The sequence below is a fragment of the Ursus americanus genome, chromosome 14 (genome assembly GCF_024610735.1).
Source record: "Ursus americanus isolate L20-20 chromosome 14, mUrsAme1.1.p, whole genome shotgun sequence".
Classification (NCBI taxonomy): domain Eukaryota; kingdom Metazoa; phylum Chordata; class Mammalia; order Carnivora; family Ursidae; genus Ursus; species Ursus americanus.
This window is the reverse complement of record NC_142140.1, coordinates 36,133,672-36,154,419: the sequence shown is the minus strand read 5'-3', so window position 1 is coordinate 36,154,419 and position 20,748 is coordinate 36,133,672. Positions and strand designations below refer to the sequence as shown.

The 20,748-nt window shown below is 61.6% G+C and overlaps 1 protein-coding gene across 2 annotated transcripts in view; it reads left to right on the top strand.

Annotated features, from left to right (window-relative positions):
- Positions 1-1,233: 1,233 nt before the first annotated feature.
- The window catches only part of PRKCD (protein kinase C delta), a 29,011-nt gene continuing 9,496 nt past the window's right edge, over positions 1,234-20,748 (top strand). The window contains exons 1-7 of one of the 2 annotated variants that reach the window (XM_045807352.2): positions 1,234-1,470; positions 4,706-4,816; positions 16,873-17,006; positions 18,097-18,296; positions 20,147-20,207; positions 20,379-20,541; positions 20,634-20,665. In XM_045807352.2, the coding sequence (XP_045663308.1) occupies positions 16,892-17,006; positions 18,097-18,296; positions 20,147-20,207; positions 20,379-20,541; positions 20,634-20,665 (571 nt within the window). In that variant the 5' untranslated portion in view covers positions 1,234-1,470; positions 4,706-4,816; positions 16,873-16,891. Of the gene's footprint in view, positions 1,471-4,705; positions 4,817-12,585; positions 12,607-16,872; positions 17,007-18,096; positions 18,297-20,146; positions 20,208-20,378; positions 20,542-20,633; positions 20,666-20,748 lie in introns of those variants that run through there. The other variant, XM_045807353.2, reaches the window with a different exon arrangement.

Here is a 20,748-nt window from a genome sequence, read left to right as displayed (position 1 = left end):
TCTTTCCAGCCCAGCCCCCCCCCCTTAAAACAGAGTTTTGGGATCCACACCTCTGCCAGGGGTCTCCATCCCTGGAGGTCTCACTAGACTTTTCCTTCTCCCAATCCACCCACAGCCCTGTGACCCACCTGTTCTGTCCCGTTCTCCCCACCCATCTTCCACAACCCAGGGTCCTCTCACCTGCACAATGTGGCAGCCCCTTTGCCCCCATCCATTCTCCCAGGAGTCCACTCCATTGGAACAGCTGCCACCACCTGCTCCTTGAGACCAAAAATCCTAGCCATGACCTGTCTCTGCCATGAGCCCCTTGATCAACACTGGCCTCCTCAGGAATTGCTCCCTCATTTTCAACCATTAGGCTTCCGCTGGGAAGAGCTGTCTCTCCATCCCTTCTAAGGTCTTCTCCCAGAAGGCCTGGGACCTGGAACCCTCTTCTTTGCCTCCGGAAAAATGAAATTTCTTTGGAGTATGGCACCATCGGCTTTTCCCTTTTTGAGCTTTTGGGGCAAGTTCATGGGATCCCAGGGTCCCTCTCCATCCCCAGACTTTAGGCCCAGAGGATACCTAGTGAATGAATGAATGAGTGAATGAATGACTGAGTTATGCCTGACAACCAAGTTTCAAGTATGGAAAGGAAGCTCAGGCGCCTACTAGGGGTGGTGGGAGCTCTGGAAAGTGGGGGCAGGAGAGCAGAAGACTGGGGGATCGAGGTAGGGGCTGCTCCTAGAAGCGCTGGACCAGCAGCGACGGACCAGCAAGGGCCTCCCACCCTGGAGTCTTCCCAGCTCGTCTCAGGAGCAGGGCCGGGACCAGCCGGCCTGGCGGCGGGCACCGGGCCCGGCCGCGTCCGCACTCCAGCCAACAGGAAGCGAGAGAGCGAGGCCCGGGCGCGGCGGGCCAGCTGGCCGGTGGGGAGTCCCGGGCGTGGGCGCGGGGAGCTGGGGAAGCCCCGCCGGCGCCTCCCCGGCTTCGGTGTGCGAGAGGTGGGGAGAGCGCCCCCCTCCCGCGGGCCGCAGCGTCCTCCTCCGTCCAGTGGGGTTCCTTCTGAAGGGCTAAGGGCGGGCGGGGGCCGACGTGTGCCGGGGAGGGCAGAGAAAGACCCGCACCGGGAGGCGGAGGCCCGGACCCCCTCCTCGCGGCGGCGGGGGCGGGGCCTTCGGGGGGCTGGCCCTGGGGAAGGCGGGCCCTGGGCGGGGGCGGGGCCGGGGCCGGCACCTGGGTGAGGTCGCGCCGCCCGGCCCCCTTGCACTTCCGTGTGCAGCGGCTCGAGAGAGGGAGGCGGCGGCACCGGGATCCCCGGAGCGACCCCCGGCATCCGCCCGCCGCGCTGAGGCCCGGACGGGACTCACCGGCCTACGGGCCCGTCCCGGTCGGGCCCGCACCGACCCCTGTCCACGCGCGCGCGCGGGAACCGCGCCGGGAGCTGGACCCCAGCCGCCGCGACCCCTGGCGCCTGGCCGTGCGCGGGAGGTGAGTGAGGGCCGGGCCCCGACGTGGGATCCGGGCTGTCCCTAGGACGCGGCGACCCTCCCTTCCCCCTCCCCGATCCGGTTCCCGTTTCCGAAACTGAGAAACTGAGCCGCGGCCAGCGAAAGTCCCGTCGCGCTCCGAGACTCGCCGGTGCCTCCGTCCCCCGTCCGTCGGTCTGTCCCTCTGTTCAGCTGTAGGGGTCGTGGCCCTCTCGTCGGTCTGCTCCCGACCCCTCTACCCGTCAGTGTGCCCTAGACCCTCGGAGCGTTCGCCGGTCCCTCGCGAATCCCCGGGGCCCTCGGTCGGTCCATCTGTCCCCACCCCCTCTATGTTCCCGCGTCCGCGTCTTTCTAGTCCCGATCTGTCTGTCCGTAGCCCTCCGCGTGCCCCACCCCCACCGCACCTCCCGCCACCCCCTGGATCCTGTCCTCCCGGAGCCGCGCCCCCGGCCCACACTCGTAGCCCCCTGCCGGTCCCGCCGCCTCTCCTCTTCTACTGGGGGGGGGGGAGGCCAGGCCGCCCGCCCGGCCTCGTCGCCCGCCCCTGGGTCCCTGCTGGGCCCAGCCCGCGCGGCGCCTCCTCCTTGCTCTCTCTCTTCTTTCAGTCTGGGTGTCTCTGCCTTTCTCTCTCCATCTGTCTCCGGGCTGGGCGTGGCTCCAGTCTCCACCATCCCCCTCTTACCGCCCCGCCCTTACGCCCCTCTGAGTCCCCTCCCCTGGAGGCCCCGTCCAGGTCCCATCTGTCCCGGCCCCTCCGCAATCCAGACGCCACCCCCGCGTGGGGGCCTGGCCAGGTGAGGGGAGGGAGTAGAGGAGAGCCGGGGTGAAGAGGCAGGAGGTGGGCACCCTCAGAACTGTCTCACTTCTCTGACACTCCCATTTGTCCTCATCTGGGAGAAGAACCCGACTGAGCCCGTCCACTTACACCTAGTCAGAAGGATTTGGTGGGGTGGGAGGCATCCCCTTCTCTGGCCCCTACCCTATATGGTTGGACTTGACTCCTTGTGCTGAGTCGCCTGTATCTGAGCATTTAGGTATGTTATGTGTCGGTGTCTCCCTGTGTGTTCTTTGTCACTGTGTCTGTGGTCCTTTTCCACATGGTGTGACTTGCCTGTGTGTGCGTGTATATGTCTGGGTGTCCTGAGGCTCTGTGTGCGTTTTGCAGCTATGTGTGTACTGTGTCTTGGTGTGTTGGTATGTGTGTGTCTCTGTGTGCCTGTATGGCCCTTGTGTGTCTGGAGGGTCCTATGTTGCACACTGGTTTGTGCCTTGGTGACCCGCTGGCCATATACATTTGAGCTGTTAATTTTGGGAGCCAGTGGTGTTAGAGTGGCACCCCCCAGGCTCGTGTGTGTGTTTGTATGAGTGTGGGTGTGTACGCACACCCACTTGTTCATCCACTCCCGCTGCCATGCTGCTGCTGTGACCAGGCTGACCTGGTCACTGAGGGAGGGACGGGTCCCTTGAGTTTCCTCGTTCCTGCTATGGACTGAGTTGGGGTGTGGAGGACAGGCCGGTAGAGGGCAGCTCTGTGTGTGTGTGTGTGTGTGTGTGTGTGTGTGTACGTACCCTTGTGTGCACACGATGTCGAGGTGTTTGGACAGCTGTAGCTGGCTGTAGGGTGGTATAAGGGATCTGGTGTGTTCCGGAACTGTGGCTGGGATGAGGGTGGCAGGGGTGAGTGTATGACTGGTGGGAGACTTACAGTCTGACTGTATGAAACTGCCAGTCGGTGTGTTAGGGAGTCCCTGTGATTGTGGGGAACCGAGAGCGCGGCACCTGCGCCCCGGGGTGACAGTGCTGGGAGGGAAGGGCAGAGCCCCGGTGCGCGTGAGCATGTTGATGTGCTCGCAGCACTTCAAGCCCAGCCCCGGTTCCTGGGGAGGCTGGGGAAGGCTCCCCCAAGTTGGGGGATACCCGAGGGCAAGTCTTTGGGTTTGCAGTGCTGTGACCAAGACCCAGGGCTCTGGACCCAGGAAAGACGTAGGCTCAAACGCTCTCTGTGCCTCTTACGGGCAAGGGACTGGAGCTAGGCTTCTCTAAGGCTGAGTCCCCTTATCTGCAGAATAGAAAAAGTTGCTGTGAGGACTCAAGGTCCTATGTCAGTGGGCCTGGAGCGCAGGCTTGGCCCGCAGGCAGAGCCTAGCACATGCTGTCTTACTGGGTGACCACTCACTCCCGCCCCCAACTGTATGGTCCCCATTCTCCTGGGAGCTGGGCTAATAAAAGCCCAGATAGTCCCCAACCCAGTTTCCTGTCTGTGATGTGTCTGTTGCCTGTCCCATGCCCTTGACTGGACTGCTTGCAGGAAGGCAGACGGCTGGCAGAGACCCCGTGAACCCTGTTTAGCCCACTTGACGCCTGCCCAGTCTCAGCAGCACTGATGGGGGAGATAGGGCTGGGGGGTGATTTGGAGCTTGGCTGCGGGGCGCTGACACCGTTTAGCTGCCACAGCTAATTGGAACTTAAATTAAAATTAAGCATAAAGTACAGACAAGCCTGAGGGTGCCTCATTCCCCAGGGAGTGGTGATGGGGGTCTTCAGCTGGAGGAGGCGCTCCCATCTGGGGAGGGGAATCTTTTGTGGAGGCCTGGCCTGGCCTGCAGGAAAAGTGCTCAGGTCTTCAGCCAGGAGCCCCGGGATACCTTGCTGCCTTTGCCATTCCTTCCTTCTAGGATCTCTCTGGGCCTCAGTGTTTTCAGCTGTATAATGGGCCCAAAATTAATAGGAGAATCACCTGGACTAGAAGGTGCTAAACAAGGAATAAGAAGGTGTCACTATTCATACGGTCCTCCCAGTGTGAGTCCGGGACAGGAACCGTCAGGCCATGTCACTGGGGCCTCAGAACTACCCGGGGAGATGTAGTCTCCTCATTTTAAAGATAAGACAAACAGAGGCTCAGAGAAATTGCCCCAGACCACAAAGCAGTGGCCTCCACTGCCACCAGGTCTCCTAAGTCACAGGGCGACCTCTTGCAGACAGGAAGATTAGGAAGAGCTTTCTTGCGGCGTCTATAGTCTGGAAATGCTCCGAGGGCTGAGACCCAGTAATCCAACCCCTAGCGTGGAGAGGACACGTAGCTGGTACCTTGGAAGAGTTGGGCCAAGCACCCCATTTCACAGAAGGGAAAGCCCAGTCCGAAGAGGCCGAGGTCTCCGAGCCAGACCAGGCTGACTGATGGGGAGAGCCTGTTTGGCTGTGCCTCCCGACTCAGCTGCTTTCTCTCGTTCCTGCAGGTCTGCCTGGAGCTGGCCCAGGTGAGGGCGGCAGGCCTTCTGGTGGTGGCCGTGTGGTGGTGGCTGCAGCAGGAGCGAGGACTGAGGGCAAGGGGGAGCCAGGAGCCCTAGGTAAGACCAGATCCCCTAGGCAGATGGACATATATGGACCGTGTGCATGGGGTGGCCCTCCTCCTCTTTGGGCTCCTCCCCTTCTGCGGGGGGTGGAGGGGTGAGGGGCTGCATTGGGGGGGTGTCCCACAAAGTCCCTGGGCTGGGTGTAGGGCCTGGGTGCCCGGAGGGGGCAGCAGTTCTCTTGGCCTATGAGGGCTCCCTGCCTTGAAGCTCAGAGGCCTGGACCGGCCAGCAGGTTGGGGGTGAAGAGTGGTGCCACTTTGCTGGTCAGTTAGAAGGTGGTGTATGTGCCAAGGGTTGAGGATGGATGGATCAGCTTTTCCGTGGCCCCGTGGCTCAGCCTCAGGCTGTCTTCATCATCGTCACAAAGGGGACCTCACGTTTGCCCTGGGCCCTAAGGTGGGCTGGACATCAAGCTGAGAATGGAAAGAGGTCTCCTGCACTCTCTTCCGCACCCCAGTTCCCTCATTTCCCCAGCCTCTCTGGGGCGGAGGAGACACTCAAAAATCCCCCTCCCCAACCCCCAGATTCTGGGTGAGTTGGAATACCAGGGAAGGCTGCACTCTCTCAGGCCCCTTATAAAACTAGAGATTCCTTCCTTTGGGACCAGACTTGCCTCCTTCAGCCCCCATGGCAGTGAAAACAGCCCTGTGAGTTACCCATTGAGTGTCCAAAGTCCAGTGGACAAGATTCTGGAGGTGTGATGGTGTTGCTGAGGGCACCTGGAACCTAGGGAGTGACAGTGGGGAGGGGTGGCCAAGGTGGTCTTTCCTCCAGGAGGCCTCCCTGATCAGCCCCCACTCCCCTCCCTACTGGCTGTTGGGCACCTACAGGTTTGGGGAGGGGAGTGAATGGACCAGTGGGGGCTGGGCTGTCAGAGCTTAAGTCTGTGCGGAGGGGGAGCAGGAGGTCAGGGTTCTGGCTCCTGGGATGGGAGTGGGGGCTGAACAAGGGCAGGGTCGTCACCGGGTCTGCTGTTTATTCAACTTACCACCAAGCCTAGAGGGCAGGAGGTAACATGTCCTTGGCTGGCTGGGGGCCTCTGCTCCCTGAGGTCAGGGGGCCACCCTCTCCCAGCACTGAGCCTCATTCCCTAAGAAGTTCAACCAGTTAGTCTTGGATCCAGGCCACTTTCAAAGCTCAAACGTTACCTAGCCGGCGCAGGCCTAGGTATGCTCACACGAGGCCATAGAAACTGAGCTGCGCTCGGCACCCGTGCCCGCAAAGCCTCGAGTGCCCACACACACCGCACATGCACACACACGTCCACAGCTTTTCACATGCACTCACCCACAGGCACGCTCAAACACGCACACAGATGCTCACCCAGTCATTCTTGTACACAGAAGCCTGCCCACACACACCATACTGCCCATTCTGGGTCGGGATGGGGCGGGGGGTCCTCGGTGAGGGTCACAACCCAGCCTGCGTCTGGCATTGAGGGTGAGGTTTGAGGTGTGGCTGTGACCACAGGTGCTCCAGGGGGCTGGGCCACACTGGGAGGTGGGCTCTGCCCAGACATTGACCAGCCATTCTGCTCACCTGGGCCAGACCCCAGGCTGACCGGGACTCGGTGTGGGGGAGGTGGGGATGTGGGGGAGGGACCATGTGAGCTGTGCCGACACCAGTTTGTGGCTGCTGCCACAGAGGAGGAAGTGGGCTGCCTGTGGTCGTGGGGCCAAGGTGCTCGCAGGTGGATGGGGTCCAGGCAGCCCCTCTATCCCCCGTAGCATCCATGCCTGGTGGAAGTGGAGTTGCTGGGCTCTGGCAACTGGGAGGCAAGCAGGGTACTTTTCCCAGGGTGCTGTGTGCATTTTCTAAGGCCTGGGCCCAGGGAGAGGCCTGTCCATCCGAGGTGTTTCCGGAGGCTCACTTCCCCTGGGCTGCCCAGGAAGTGGTTTCAGAGTGGGACTGACCAGCCCTCTGTCTGTGGCCTGCCCCGCCCCGGGCCTTGCCTCTGAGGGGACAGCGCCTGGCCAGTGGGTTAGGCTGACTGACCACGCTTCCCACTGCCAAGGCTGACAAGGCCTTGACGGAGGCCCAAGGAGAGGGGTTGGGGGCTGAGGCCACGAAGTCCCCTGTGGCCCCCAGAACCCCGCCTCCTCGTTCCCTCTGAGCGCTACCCTGAGGCTGCGAGCACTGGCTCTGGCAGGCACCGCCGCCCTGGGTGAACTGGCATCTCTGCGATTAGGCAGCTCGGAGCAGCTGTATGAATGAACCTGGGCAAGTGGCTCTGGTGCCGGGTGCCTCAGTTTTCTTCTCTGACAGATGAGACAATGACAGCATCCATCTTCATGGGCTGGTGCTGGAAACTACAGACAATGTATGCAAAGCAGCTCGCATCGTGCCGGGCACTTTACTAGTGTTGCAAGAGTAGAAACTGTAGTTATGTAAAGCACTTAGCGCTTGGTTTGTGGTAACTGTCCCCAAAAACAGCAAGTGGTCTTGATGATGGGGTTGTTATTGTCTGAAGGCCTGGACACCCGCCCAGTGTCACAGGGCCAGGTGGCCGCACAGCCCGGCTAAGAAGCCGGGTCTCAGGCTCCCTCACTCGCCCTCGCGTCCGCCTCCCAGTGGCAGTCCTGCAGGCGGGGAGTGTGGGGAGTGTTCGTTCCCTGTCCTCTGAGGAGAGGAGCTCCGGGGTGGAGCAGCTGCGTGCCCACTCAGCAGCCCAGCCCCCTCACTCCCTTTCAAAGGGAGAAAAATAGATCTCATGACAAATGGATGCAGGGAAGAGAAAGGCAGCTGCCTGCTGCCCCCTCAGGCCTCCCCTGGGCCCCTTCCCTCACTATGGTTTCCTGCAGACGCTGGGCTTGGAGAAGCCGGAGAGGCTGGCGATGAGGGGTGGATGGTGAGCCCTCCTGCCAGCCTGCCTACCCTTTGGACCCCTGGAGTCCACCTGTCAACTGGGAAGGGGGTGGATATCTGGGGCTAGAAATTCCCCCTGCACACATATGCCTATGTACATCCTGGACACCTGGCAGCTGGTGGCAGGGACCTGCCTTCCTAGGGACATGCAGAGGGTCAGCCCAGGGAGGAGGGGCCCTTTGCTCTCCAGGGCCAAGAGGCTAGGGGCCTCGGGTGTTGGTGTGGTATTGATGGTGGTAGAGTAGATGAGGGCCAGGAGACTGGAGGGAGGGAGGACCGGCAGGGGCCTGGGCTAGGAGTGTGAGTGAGGGTGTGCTGGAGGGTTAGGAGCAAGACCTCTGCAGGCATCAGACAGACCTGGGTTGATATTTACTTGATATTTACTGGCTGTGTACTCTGGAGCCGGCGACTGGACTGCTTTGAGCCTCTGTGGCCTCATCTGTGCAATGGGCAGGTCAGGGAGTTTCCATCTGAGACCCGAAGGCTCAGGAGCCAGCCTGTCTTTCAGCGGAGGGGGCAGGAAGATAGAACAGCAAGTGCAGAGGCTCCGAAGCAGGAAGGAACCTGGCAGCTCAGGGAACTGAAAGGGGTCACTGTGGCCAGGGCAGAGGAGCGAGGGGAGGGCAGTGGCGGAGAAGGTCAGGGAGGTAATGGGAGCAGGTTGGGTGGGTCAGGCCCAGGAGAGGCATCTGGGCTTATTGGAAAGGGAGTGACGAGATCTGCTTTAGCCACTGGGGCAGAGGATAGAAAGCAGGCAGGTATAGAGCCTGGGGAAGGTGATGGTGCCAGGCTGGGGACAGTGGTGGAGAGAAGCGACAACTTCAGGGTAGAGTGCAGGCCAGAACTGAGAGCGATGGTGGTTTGTCCTCCCCCCACCTCCACAGCCTCTGGCCCTGCTAGGTGAGGGGACACTTGCTTGGGGAGCACCAGGAGGCCTGCTGCACATGTGTCTGAGTACCTCTACAGCGTGATGAGGCTGGGGAGGCAGGTGGGCCCACAGGCAGGCCTGGAGTTCGGGGGGCCTGGGCCGAAAGCAGAGACCTGAGAGTCAGCAGGTAGCAGGCAAGCCTGGGCTGGGGAGGATGGGGTTTGGTGGGTCTTTGGTGGGGAAGTTCGAGAGGCCCTGGGTACTGGGCTGGGATGGCTGTCCCTCGAAGGTCCCTGCCAAGGTGTCCAGGAGGGCAGGCTTGTGGTGGCTGAGCCACTGTTTTCACAACAGCCCCGGAAGCTTTGGATCATGTCACTGGCTTGTTGGGTAAACAGGCACAGTGCAGCGGCTGGGTCAGATGTGTGCGTGGTGTGGGCTGCAGAGGCTAGGAGCAGGGGCCAGGCGGGGGTGGGGGGAGATAGGAGGATTGCAGGGGCTTCCAGTATCAGGGCTGGAGAAAGCTTTGGGGTCTCAGTCATTAAGACGGGAAGACTGAGGCCCTGAGAGAGACAGCAGCCAGCGCAGGGTCAGCCGGGGGTCTCGAGCTGCCTTTGCCTAGCCTGGTCTGCTCCCAAAGCAGCAGAGTCTAGAGCAGGGCACTGCAGGGGTGGGAGGCTTGAGGGAGCCCCTTTACTGATGCAAGGAAGTTTGGGGGGTACCTACGGTGACAGGATGACTGGAAATGGGCAGTGGGGCGGGTGGGGAGAGGGCCAGGTGTGAGGATGGCGGTGGTGGTAAGGACGATGGTCTCGCACTCAGCGCAATCTCCTGGGCAGGGCAAGATCATTCTCTTTTAGAGAGAATGGTGCCTCAGCACCTTGGCCAAGCTCGCAGGGCACCGAGGGCAACCCAGGCCCGAACTAGACCTGTCCAGCCCGCACCCAGGCCCCCACTCCTAAGTTCCCGCGTTCACTGGCTGCCGTGGGATGGCACACCACGGCCCTGCCTCTCTGCCGGCTTCTCTCGGTCCCTAGAGTGGGGAGGTGTGATCTGGGCCCTACTCACCTTGTGGGGACGGACGGCAGAAGCCTTCGGTGGCCGTCTCATCTTTTCCTAAGCAAAGATTAATGTCCGCTATGGGGAGAACCAGGGTGCAGAGGGACAGGGTGGAGGAGTGCACTTGGGGCCCCCTCTGTGGAGGCTGGCAGAGGGGCCATTCCCACACCCGAGCACACACCCATGCCCTCACCCCACAGGAGGCCAGCTGGCCAGTTCCAGGTTTAGAACTGGAGGGTCCCTTTCTGCCTCCCCCTGGGGCTGCCCCATCGGCTCTGTGGTTTTGGGTGAATTACTCCATCTCTGTTAGGTTCTGCCCAGTGAGTCTGGAGCTCAGTGGAGGTCATGTGTGGGGCGCCTGGCATGGCTGTCCTACCCGCAACAGGTGTACCCCCTCCCCTCCTCCTGCACGCCCGGCCTGTGACTACCACCTGTGACCCCTAGCCTTGTCCCCGGCCTCCGCCATCCTCTCAGACAGGTGGGTGGGGAGGCCTGCCCTGCTATGCGCCTGACCGGCCCACGCCTTCCCGTGTGCACTTTGGACTTTGCTCTGAGCCAGGAGGGACTCTCTCTGCCTCCCTCAGTGGGGAGGCCAAGCCTGCCCGACACCCGGCTGCCCTTCCCTCCTTAGCCGTTATCCCCAGGGACTGTGCTAGAAAAAGCTCCATTTGGACTTCCCTGGTGCCAGCCCCTATCAGATGTGTGTGGGTCCTTCCAGGCTCGTGCGTTTATGCCCGCGTCGGCCTGGAGCCTTTCTGCCCGTGTGTACCTTGCGCTCGCGGCGTGCGTGTGCAGCCGATCTCTCTGTGCTGGGGACTGCGTGAGGGTGTCAGTGGCCTGTGTGGCCCGCGTGGGCCTGGGTGTCTGTCAACATGTGAGAGCATGGGGGGGGCAGTGTGTCTTAGCGTGTGTCACTGAGTCATTGTAGGAATGGGTATGTGCCTGTGGTTACCACCTTGCGTGTGCGTGTCCAGCTGCCAGCAGGGTTCCCCGTGTGTGACTGTGTGTTTGGGTTAGTGGGTGTGCCCGTGTGTGCACACATGTGTGGTTATTCTGGGAGAGGCCCCGATGTACCCCCAGCCCAGCTCCTCACAGAGGCCCCCTTGTCCTCAGTCCTGCCATGAAGGGGCCTTTGTTCCTCCCTCGGGGGTACCTGGAGCCCTCCCTGCGACTGAGCCCAGGGCTTCCCCAATCCTAGGACTAGCTGAGTGACTCAAGGCCTGGGCCTGGTGTGGACTATGCCCCTGTCCTCACCCCTCCCCCTCCCATGTGCTGGCAGGAGGAAGTGTGAGCCCTTGGGACCTAGGGTCCCAAGCCCTGCCCCTCAGACTCTTCCAACCCCTCTGGCCGGGTGGGCCGGCTATACCCCTGCACATCTGTCAGACTGAAGCCTGTCCTGATCCCCACTGCACCCCAGCTCCCCTCACTCCCTGAAGCCTGTCCTGATCCCCACTGCACCCCAGCTCCCCTCACTCCCTGAAGCCTGTCCTGATCCCCACTGCACCCCAGCTCCCCTCGCTCCCTGAAGCCTGTCCTGATCCCCACTGCACCCCAGCTCCCCTCACTCCCTTCCTTGCACTAACTGCTTGAGCAGCGGTCATATCACCCTCTGATGACATATTTATGTGACTGTCCCCCACTAAGCTGTGAGTTCCATGGCCTGGTGTGTCCTGTCACTGGGGTGCCTGCCGGCGGGGCCCGAGGAGGGCTGGGCTGGGCCTTCGGGACTTACGGCCCCCAACCCATCGTGCACGGAGTTATGTCCCCACCACCGCGTGTTTTCCTGGGAAGAGGGCCCTCATCCCTCATTGGTTTTCAGGGTGTCGCCTCTCCTTTCACGATCGCAAAGGCTTCATTCGTGCTGCCCAGGCCTCACCTTCAATTCCCACTGGATCCCAATGGGCTGGGCCAGCCCAGCAGCAGGATTTTTGAATGTCCCGAGGACGTTCAGAGGTGTGGCCACAGCTGAGAAGCCTGCGCCAGGGGCAGAGACCATGCTCAGAGAACAGACCCAGATCGTCAGCACGAGCTTCCCAGGCAACTGCACAGTCCTTGTTGGGGGAGTACATGAGGTGGAGGAGCAGTGGGCTTCCTGGGGGAGGGGGAGCGGTTCCCCAGTGTTGGCCTTTAGAACTGTCAGGAAGGATATGTAGGATTACGGAGGGCATGCTGGCTAAGGGAATAGCATGTGCCAAAAGAGGGGGCTTGAAAGTGAGACGGGAGTTCACAGAGCAGCCAGAGTGAGACTGACGTCTGGGCTTTCTCCAAGGGCGGTGGGAACCCAGGAGGTTCCACGAGTTGGGGAGGGACCAGGAGTGGTGGCAACTGGGAGGGGTCACTGGGGAAAAGGAGAAGAGTTCACTGCAGTGGTTGGCCTGTGTGGTATGTGGGAAGGAGCAAGAAGGAGCATGGCGAGGACGTGCGGAGCTAGTCCTGGGGAGGAGCAGGTGTCAGGAGCATCCCCTGCTTGGCCATGACCTGAGACCATGGTTGGTCCTCCTCCCAGGACAGGGCTGGGCATATGGAGGCTGGGGCACAGGCCCTGGTGGAAGGGCATTAGAAGGGCCTTTCTAGCCCTTCCCTTCCCCCACCTCCTGCTCTTCTTGCTGAGCCCATTTCCTGGGTTGTGAAACCCCTGTGGCCGCCTTGACTTGCTTCCGTCTGGAAAGGCCATCCGGGGAGGCCCCCCCCCCCCCCCCGTCAAGCCCGGCCCCCTTGCCCTGTTGCCGCTCTGCCGGAGCCAGCCCTGCTCCGTCCTACTGATCCCACTGCCTCTCACTCTCCTTCCCTCCCACGGCCTGGGCCTCATGCATCCTCCCTCCTTCATTCATCCTTCAAGGCCCTTCTCGGCTGCACCTTGAACTCTGCCCGCAGGCAGGGTTTGTGTCCCTGGGAGAGCCTGGCTCTGCTTTGCTGCCATCACCAGCTAGCCTTGACTGGCCGCGGGCGGTGCCTTCCACGGTGGACGGCAGGGGCTGGCCCCAGGGTGGGGCAGGTATGTGTGAGACAGGGTTGCATGGGAGGGGGGCATCGTCCGCCCCCAGGGGGCTGTTCAGGGAAGAGCAGACCCAGCAGTGCCTCAGCTTTGCGGGCTCGCTTGCTTTGCTTGACCTCAGCCTGCCCCCTCTTATTTCCCTGACAGACTTCCTGAGAGAGCCTCCCTCCACATTTGCACACACTCCCCAAGAGCCTGGCCAGGTCTCTCTTCTCAGGGCCCCACGTTGCTCCTCTGTGGCCTGTGAGGCAGAATCCAGTGCCAGGGAAGGGCTGGGGTAGAGGGGAACAGGTCAGATCTGCGGGCCCGAGGACTCTCACCGCAGGACCTTGCCCTTGGTTCCCCCTCCCTATGAAGAGGAGATGGGCATGTTAGTCTTTAAAAGCACATCTCTTAGATACATTTTGACTTGTTGGGTTTTATTTTTCACCCTTAATAAAACTATTATCAAACAAGTTACATGTGAGTGCTGTAGAAAGATTAGAAAATACATTTCTGTTCCTGATGACACCCCTCAGGCCACGTCTGCCACTCCACCCCCTTTGCTGGAACACACTCGCTCAACACGCACACTTGTCCTCTGCGCCCCGGGAGCTCCAACCATCGCCGTCACCCTGGCCACCTCAAGGTTGACCGTGTCCAACCTGCCCGGAGCTGGCTGGGAACAGGTTTCCATTGCCCTGGAAGAGGTGACCTGCCTGCTCTGGTCTGGCCCAGCATGGCCTTTCCTTACCTCTGGGTGGCTGGTCTGGGCGGGGAGCGGGGAGCAGAGCCAGTGGGCCCTCATGCTCTGGGACTGGAATCTACTATGGCCAAGCATTATCCAGGTTTTGTACAGCAGAGGCTGGCCCAAGGGGCCGGGACAGGAGGGAACATAGTAGTTCAGGGGTCAGCATCGCCCTTGTACAGAGGAGGGGGAGGTCTTCAAGGTCAGGCCTAGGACCAGCCCAGAGCAGGTCGGGTGAACAGACTCACAGACTCTGGTTGAGCACAGGGCACCGGGCTCCTGGTGCCCTTACCTCTCTCCTTGCTTCCTCTGTCCTCAGTGTGTTTGTGTGTGTTGCTCCTGGCATGTTTTCTCTGTCTCTACCTTTGCTCCCTCTTTCCCTTCATCATTTCTTCCTGATACAGCATACTGGAAAGAACATTGGCTGCAATGTCAGGCAGGCCTGGATTCAAATCCTCCTACCACTTATTGGCTGTGTGACCTTGGGCAAGTCACTTAGCCTCTCTGAACCTGTTTCTTCATCAGTAAAATACCCACTTCCAGAACCAGCACAGGGATGAAGTGAGCTAATGCCGTGAGGAGGTGAATCTGGTATGTGTTGGCCTCAGGGAAGGATGGTCCTTCTTATAAGTGGGAGTGCTGAGACTCACCCCCAGGTCCTCTGACTCTGTCTGGTGCTCTGCTCCCTGCTTCGTTGGGCTGCCTGTGCTACGGCCTGGAGAAGCAGGAGAGTAGAGATCAAGAGCCCACTGGTGGCTGGGAAAGGGGTGGCTGGCCTCAGCTGGCTCCAAGGAGCTGGTCCCCGTGGAGGCCTGGGGGGGGGAGGGCGGTCTGCCCTCGCCACCTCCGTGGCCCTGCAGAGCAGCACAAGGCTGAGCCAGTGGCCTTCCTTTGGGGCCTGTGGGCCTGGGCCTATTTGCATGGGGGCTATAAATAATAAGCACACCTTGCTTTTGTGCTGTTTCTTCACTCCCTGGTTCCCCCACCAGTGTTCAGACTCTGCTCGAGGTAGATGGCAATGCTGGCTCCGCTGTGCAGGGGGCACTCGGTGCGCAGGGCCCGAGACCTGTCCCAGGGTCCCGTGGTGCTGGAAGACGGTGCCAGCTCACGGTGTCTGTCTCCCTCCTGATGTCTGGGTAGTGCAGTGGGGCGGAGGGCCCACGCTCTAGTTTTAGCCTAGGAAGTTGGGGCTGGGTGACCTAACCCGAGAGTCACTGCCAAGTAGCCCCAGGGCAGCCCACGGAACCCAGGGGTCCCCCTCCTCATGGCAGTGTGGCCTGGCTGTGCGGGTTTGGGGCCAGAGCTGGGGCTGCTGTGGTTGTGGTTTCCCTCCAGTGGCTTCTGCTGAGCAGCAGCTGCTCTGATCGCCGAGAGCTGGAGGGCAGGTCCGATTGGCAGCCTGCGGGGCTGGACTCTGCCTGCCATTCCCAGGGCTTCTCTGATTCCGTCTCCTCCGTGTAGCCCCGGGGCGGTCCTCACAGACAGCTCTTGCTGGCGACCTAGACATGGGAGAGGTCATGGAGCCCTGGGGCCATCTGGATTGGGCCCCAGGGAGAGGCCACGGGGAGGCAGCTTGACCACTTGCCGAAAGTGACCAGGTCATTTTGCTGCCTGGGCTGCCCTGACCCCCTCTCTCCCAGGTCCCCTGCAGCACGACTTTTGCTCCTTTTTCCCTGCCTGCCTGCCCCCTCAGCCCTCATCCTTTGAGACACTCAGAGCACCTATCAGTGCCCCACCTGGGTCTCGAGGTTATTCTGCTGGGAAGCATGAGACCCAGCCTTGTCTGCTGGGGTCAGGCCCTGGGACTGCGGATGCAGACTTTGGCAAGTGTGTGTTGTGCAGGGGCCCTGCCAATCATTCTGGATCCCGCAGGGAGAACTCACCTGGGTGTGCCACACCTTGGAGCCCCAGGCCCAGCAGGGTGGCAAGAGGGGCACAGTGTCCTTTTTGGCCTGAGAGTTAGGGACACTCACCCAGACTCATACACACAGCCGGCCCCCCAGGCCCATGCGGCCTGCTCTTGTCTTCCACGTTAGCGCCGTGCCCACCACGTGCCACCCACTCACACGTCCTCACAGGCGCACCCCCACACAGCTTCATACACACCATCTCACACACTCACACATGCTGAGCCGAGGGAGGGGCAGGCCACCTCCCACAGCGGCTCCTCCTCCCCGCCTGCCAGGAGGTCATGGTGGCTGGCCTTGGCTGGTCTTCGGCTGAAGGCTTGGGGACCTGGGCTCAGATGTGAGCATCCACGCCCACTCTTGCTCCCTCTGCAGCAGAGCCAGGCCTGGGCAGGAGTCACGGTGGGGTCTGCCTCGCCCGGCCCCTCCCCTGGCCTCTGGCTGCTGGCCACAGAGGGCTGCTGGGGCCTCTGGGCTGGGCTGCAGGCTGAGGTCAGTGTTTCCTGTGAGCTCATCTGGACTGGGAACAGCAGAGCCGGCTGCCTGGTGGAGGAGCTGGGGGGGCCACGAGCTGCACATGCACGTGTATGTGCGTGGGGCTGGGGGTGCGTGTGTGTGACCGCCGCCGTGCTGCCTGCTGTTTGGGAAGGAGCGAGCACATCCCTGCGTGCGTGAGCGTGAGCGAGTGGTCTTCCCACCACACTTACGGAGCATCCCTGTGTGTGCGGCCCAAGGCAGTGCGCTTGCGACCATTCTCCAGGAGTGACAGCCCGAAAGACCCTCAGGGTCACCTCCTCTCGTGAGCCTTGAGCTGAGGAACGGCAAGAAATGGGGGAATGCGGGGCTGACCCGTATGGTCTAAAACACAAAGTCAGTGTGTGTTCAACATTAAAATAGTCTTATGTGTGGAAAAAATTAGTTTGAAAGTGCAGGCAACCTCTGGGGTGAGCGGCACCCGCCCCCGAGGGCTCAGGTTCAGAAGGTGAGGGATGCGGCTGGGCCCTGCCACTGCCCTGCTCCCTGAGCGGAGTGGGTGCTTGGTGAGTGGCATCTCGGCTTTCGCTTCTGGCTCAGCCTCGGGCTTTCAGGTTCTCCTTCTGAAAAGTGGGGCTGGTCATCTTCGCCCTGTCGGTCTGCCTGAGTCATTATGAGCCAGCTTTGAAACCCAGAAGGGCTGCGAGGAGGAGGGTGCAGGGAGGTGGGGGTACCGTCCTGCCCGTCTTGGCCGGCACGTGCTAGGTACCTGGCCCGTGGTAGGCCCGCAGCAGTGGGGGAGTAAAGGAGGCCTTAAATGACCCCCCACATAAATGACTCGGGGTCACAGACTCACACGCCTCTAGGGCCCAGACGGGTTTTGGAGAGGAGTGAGAAGGGGGCTCCTGGCCTGGAGTAGACTGGCAGGTACTCAACAAAGGGGGCAGTGCCAGCCAGCTCCTGCCAGTGGGCTACATGTCACAGCCAGCAGTCTTACCAGACTTACCACAAATCCAGACTTCTAGAAAACTTCTCAGGTTTCCCAGTGGCAACAGGAGTGTCTTGTCAGCACACCATGGGGGCCAGACTCAGTGTGGTGAGAGCTCCCCCCCCAGGGCTGTCCCACGCCACCCTGCCTCACCCCTTCTGTGTCTGCAGCCCCACTGCAGGCCCCAACATGGCGCCATTCCTGCGCATTGCCTTCACCTCCTATGAGCTGGGCTCCCTGCAGACCGCCGATGAGGCCAGCCAGCCCTTCTGTGCCGTGAAGATGAAGGAGGCGCTCAGCACAGGTAGGACTGGGAAGCGGGGCCCAGCGGGAGGCCCTGGAGGGCCCGTGCTTTGTTCCCCTAGAAGTTCTGAGGGATCCTTCTCTTCCTCATGCTCCTTTCCCTGCCGAGCCCTGTCGTGGACGCAGGACCGTAGAGGCCACTGAGTGCCCATAGGGCCTCTAGCACTGGCTACGTGGAGCCACCTCTGGGGGACGGGGCGGCCTTCTGGCTCCTCCCTCTTGATGGTCTCAGCCAACAAACTCCTCGTGTCCGTCTATGTCAGCCTCTGTGCTGGGCTCGGAGGACACTGCCGTGCTCCAGGGCTGACTTGGCCTTGCCCTCACGGGGCTCACAGTCAGGTGGTCAGGTGTGGGATCCAGACACTGAGTCCGGTGATAGGGAAGCCCACAGGAGGCACTGTCCCGGGCTGGGGTCAGGGAGGTCTTCCTGGAAGAGACAGATATCTCACACCAATCCTTCTGGCTTTTGCCTTCACCTGCTGAACTCCTGACTCATCCCTTAGGTCTCAGCTGAGCCGTCCCTCCTTCAGGAAGCATTCCCTAACCCTTAGGCTGGGGCCCACCACCTAGAACCCTGGCCCTGCCCTCTTCAGTCTCATCACAGCTGTGATTTAACGTTGACTTGAGGGATCCATGGGCTCGTGCCTCTGTCCTGGACTGGGCTCTAGGGGACAGGTGCTGGTTTTAACTTCTCTTTCTGCCGTGTTCCTCACTTTCAGTGCCGGCTGGCATGAGGGGCCTCAGTGTGTGTTCACTGAGTGCATGCATGAGGGGAGGTGACAGCTAAGTGGGGCTGAAGGAAGAGGGTCACAGGACGAGGGAGCAGCAGGAGCAGAGGCCTGGAGGTGGGACCTAGCGGGGCATCCTAGAGGAGCTGCTGGCGGTTCTGTGTTCTGGAGTGTTACGAATGATACGGGGCTGGAGTGGGGAGCAGAGCACAGTTGTGAAGGCTGAGGAGGGAAATAGCCTCAGGAGGGCCCTCAGGGGGCGGTGGGGAGCCAGGCAGACTCTCTCCTGGCTGGAGCTGTGGTGAGTCTGGGGAGGGTGGGACAGAGGGGCCCCTGCCACACCTTTACCTGGCCCTGTGGCAGAGCGCGGGAAGACGCTGGTGCAGAAGAAGCCCACCATGTACCCCGAGTGGAAGTCCACATTCGACGCCCACATCTACGAGGGCCGTGTCATCCAGATCGTGCTGATGCGGGCCGCCGAAGAGCCGATGTCCGAGGTGACGGTGGGCGTATCGGTGCTGGCTGAACGCTGCAAGAAGAACAACGGCAAGGCCGAGTTCTGGGTGAGGGCGCGTGGGCTGCAGCGTGCACATGCACGTGTGCGGGGTGGGGTGAGGGTGCGCGGGCTGCAATGGCACATGCACATGTGCATGGGGTGGGGGTGAGGGCATGCGGGCTGCAGCATTCACACGCACATGCGCGGGGTGGGGGGTGAGGGCACGTGGGCTGCAGCATTCACATGCGCGGGGTGGGGGGTGAGGGTGCGCGGGCTGCAGCGGTGCACACGCACGTGTGCGGGGTGGGGAGAGGGCGCGTGGGCTGCAATGGCGCACGCACGTGTGCACGGGGTGGGGGTGAGGGCGCGCGGGCTGCAGCATTCACACGCACATGCGCGGGGGTGGGGGGTGAGGGCGCGCCGGCTGCAGCGTGCACACGCATGTGTGCGGGGTGGGGTGAGGGTGCGTGGGCTGCAATGGCGCATGCACGTGTGCGGGGTGGGGGTGAGGGCACGCGGGCTGCAGCATTCACACGCACATGTGCGGGGTGGGGGGTGAGGGCGCGCGGGCTGCAGCGTGCACACCCACGTGCGCGGGGTGGGGTGAGGGTGCGCGGGCTGCAATGGCGCACGCACGTGTGCGGGGTGGGGGTGAGAACACGTGGGCTGCAGCGTGCACACGCGTGTGTATGTTCCATCTGGCCTCCTGAGCGGCTCTGCGGCTGATGGCAGTTCGGTGACTGATCAGATCCCAGCCGCTCTGAGCCAGTGTCTGAATCCGTAAAAGAAGCTAGTAAAAGACCCTCCCTCGAAGTCCGTTGTTCAGGGGAAAGGAGCCACTGGATGCCAAGGGCCTATTGGAGCTCTGGCACATAGTAGGTGCTAAAGAGTGCCGTCCTCGCCACCGTGACTACCTTTTTCCCTTTCAGTTTTGTAGAAGCAGGACAGGCACGTGGTAAAACATTTCAAACTGTATGTAAGGGGAATGTCCTGGCCCCACCACCAGGCGCCAGGCCCCCTCTCAGTGGCGCCCATTGTTCTAAGTTCTGTTTGGAACCTTCACAGAGGTTCCAGGGGCAGGCAGGCACGGGCGGGCACAGTACGTGTCTTCAGCAGTGAGGCGGTGGGAGAAGGGGAGGCCAAGGGCCACCACTCACCTGCTGGAACAGGGACTCCTCACACGCACGTGGCCATGTGTCCCTCATGGCCACGGGATGTCCGTGCTGGCAGAGTGTCTCTTGCCCCCTGGGGTTACCCGTGGGCTCCTGCAGTCAACATGTCCCCACGGGAAAAGACCCTATGACCCTCGGGGACTCTGGTCAGCCTCCAGGAAGGCATGAAGGGGCTGGGCCAGGAGAGAAATTGGCCCAGGGCTGCACTGACCCTTGGCTCGTCAGGCAGAGACACTTGCTGTGCTCTCTGTCCACTCCACCGAGGGACAGTGTCGGGCACCAGGCACGTGTCCTGGGAGAGGTGAAGGTCCTGCCTTCAGAACTGTGTAAGGAGACCGGGTGTGCAGAGCCCCCGCCACAGAGAGCACCAGCGGGGGGTGTCAGCACAGATGTGCCTGTGTCTCTGCATATGCAGGGGCTGGGGGCCTCTATTCTAAGATCCTTGTCAAGGGGGGCAGCCAGGGGAGGGGTGGGGAGTTTCCCTTCCCACTCTGTTCCTGGGCCATGTGGCCGGGCTGGGTGTGGGCTGGATCCTTTCACTTCCCCAAATGTAATAATACCCCTGGGTCGGGGGTGGGGGCGGGGCTCAAGGGTGGGGCTGTGCCCACACTGGGCAGACAGGTGTCTGGCTAGGCTGCCAGGACTCCTTTGGCCTTGGGGGACCAACCATGAGGGCGGGTTCTGAGTCCAGCTTGGCTGGAGCCCGCCCTCATTGACCCCCCCCCCCCAACCCTCTCCCCTGCAGCTGGACCTGCAACCCCAGGCCAAGGTGTTGATGTCTGTGCAGTATTTCCTGGAAGATGTAGGTAAGACCCTCCCTCCCTGGGCGGGGGACATAGGTTCAGAGGCTAGAGCCAGGGTGGAAGCTCAGGGAAGCCGTCCCTTTCAACAGTCTACCTGGGGCCGCCCCGGGAGGGACTCCAGGAATGTTGTCCTTCCCGGGGCTGGGCCTGACTTCGCAACCCCACGGTCTCCAGATTGCAAACAGTCTATGCGTGGTGAAGACGAGGCCAAGTTCCCAACAATGAACCGCCGTGGAGCCATCAAACAGGCCAAAATTCACTACATCAAGAACCACGAGTTTATTGCCACCTTCTTCAGACAGCCCACTTTCTGTTCTGTGTGCAAAGACTTCGTTTGGTGAGGGCCGGCTGTGCCAGCCGAGGGTGGGGGGGGTGGGTAGGGAGGGCCCCATAGCCAGCCCTGACCCCGCCTGGGGATTTGTCTTTCAGGGGTCTCAACAAGCAAGGCTACAAATGCAGGCGTAAGTATGTCGTCGGCCGCATGTGTGCTCGGGAAGGTCTGGGTCCCGTGCCAGGGCTGTGTGCCCGGGCGAGGGGGGCCCTG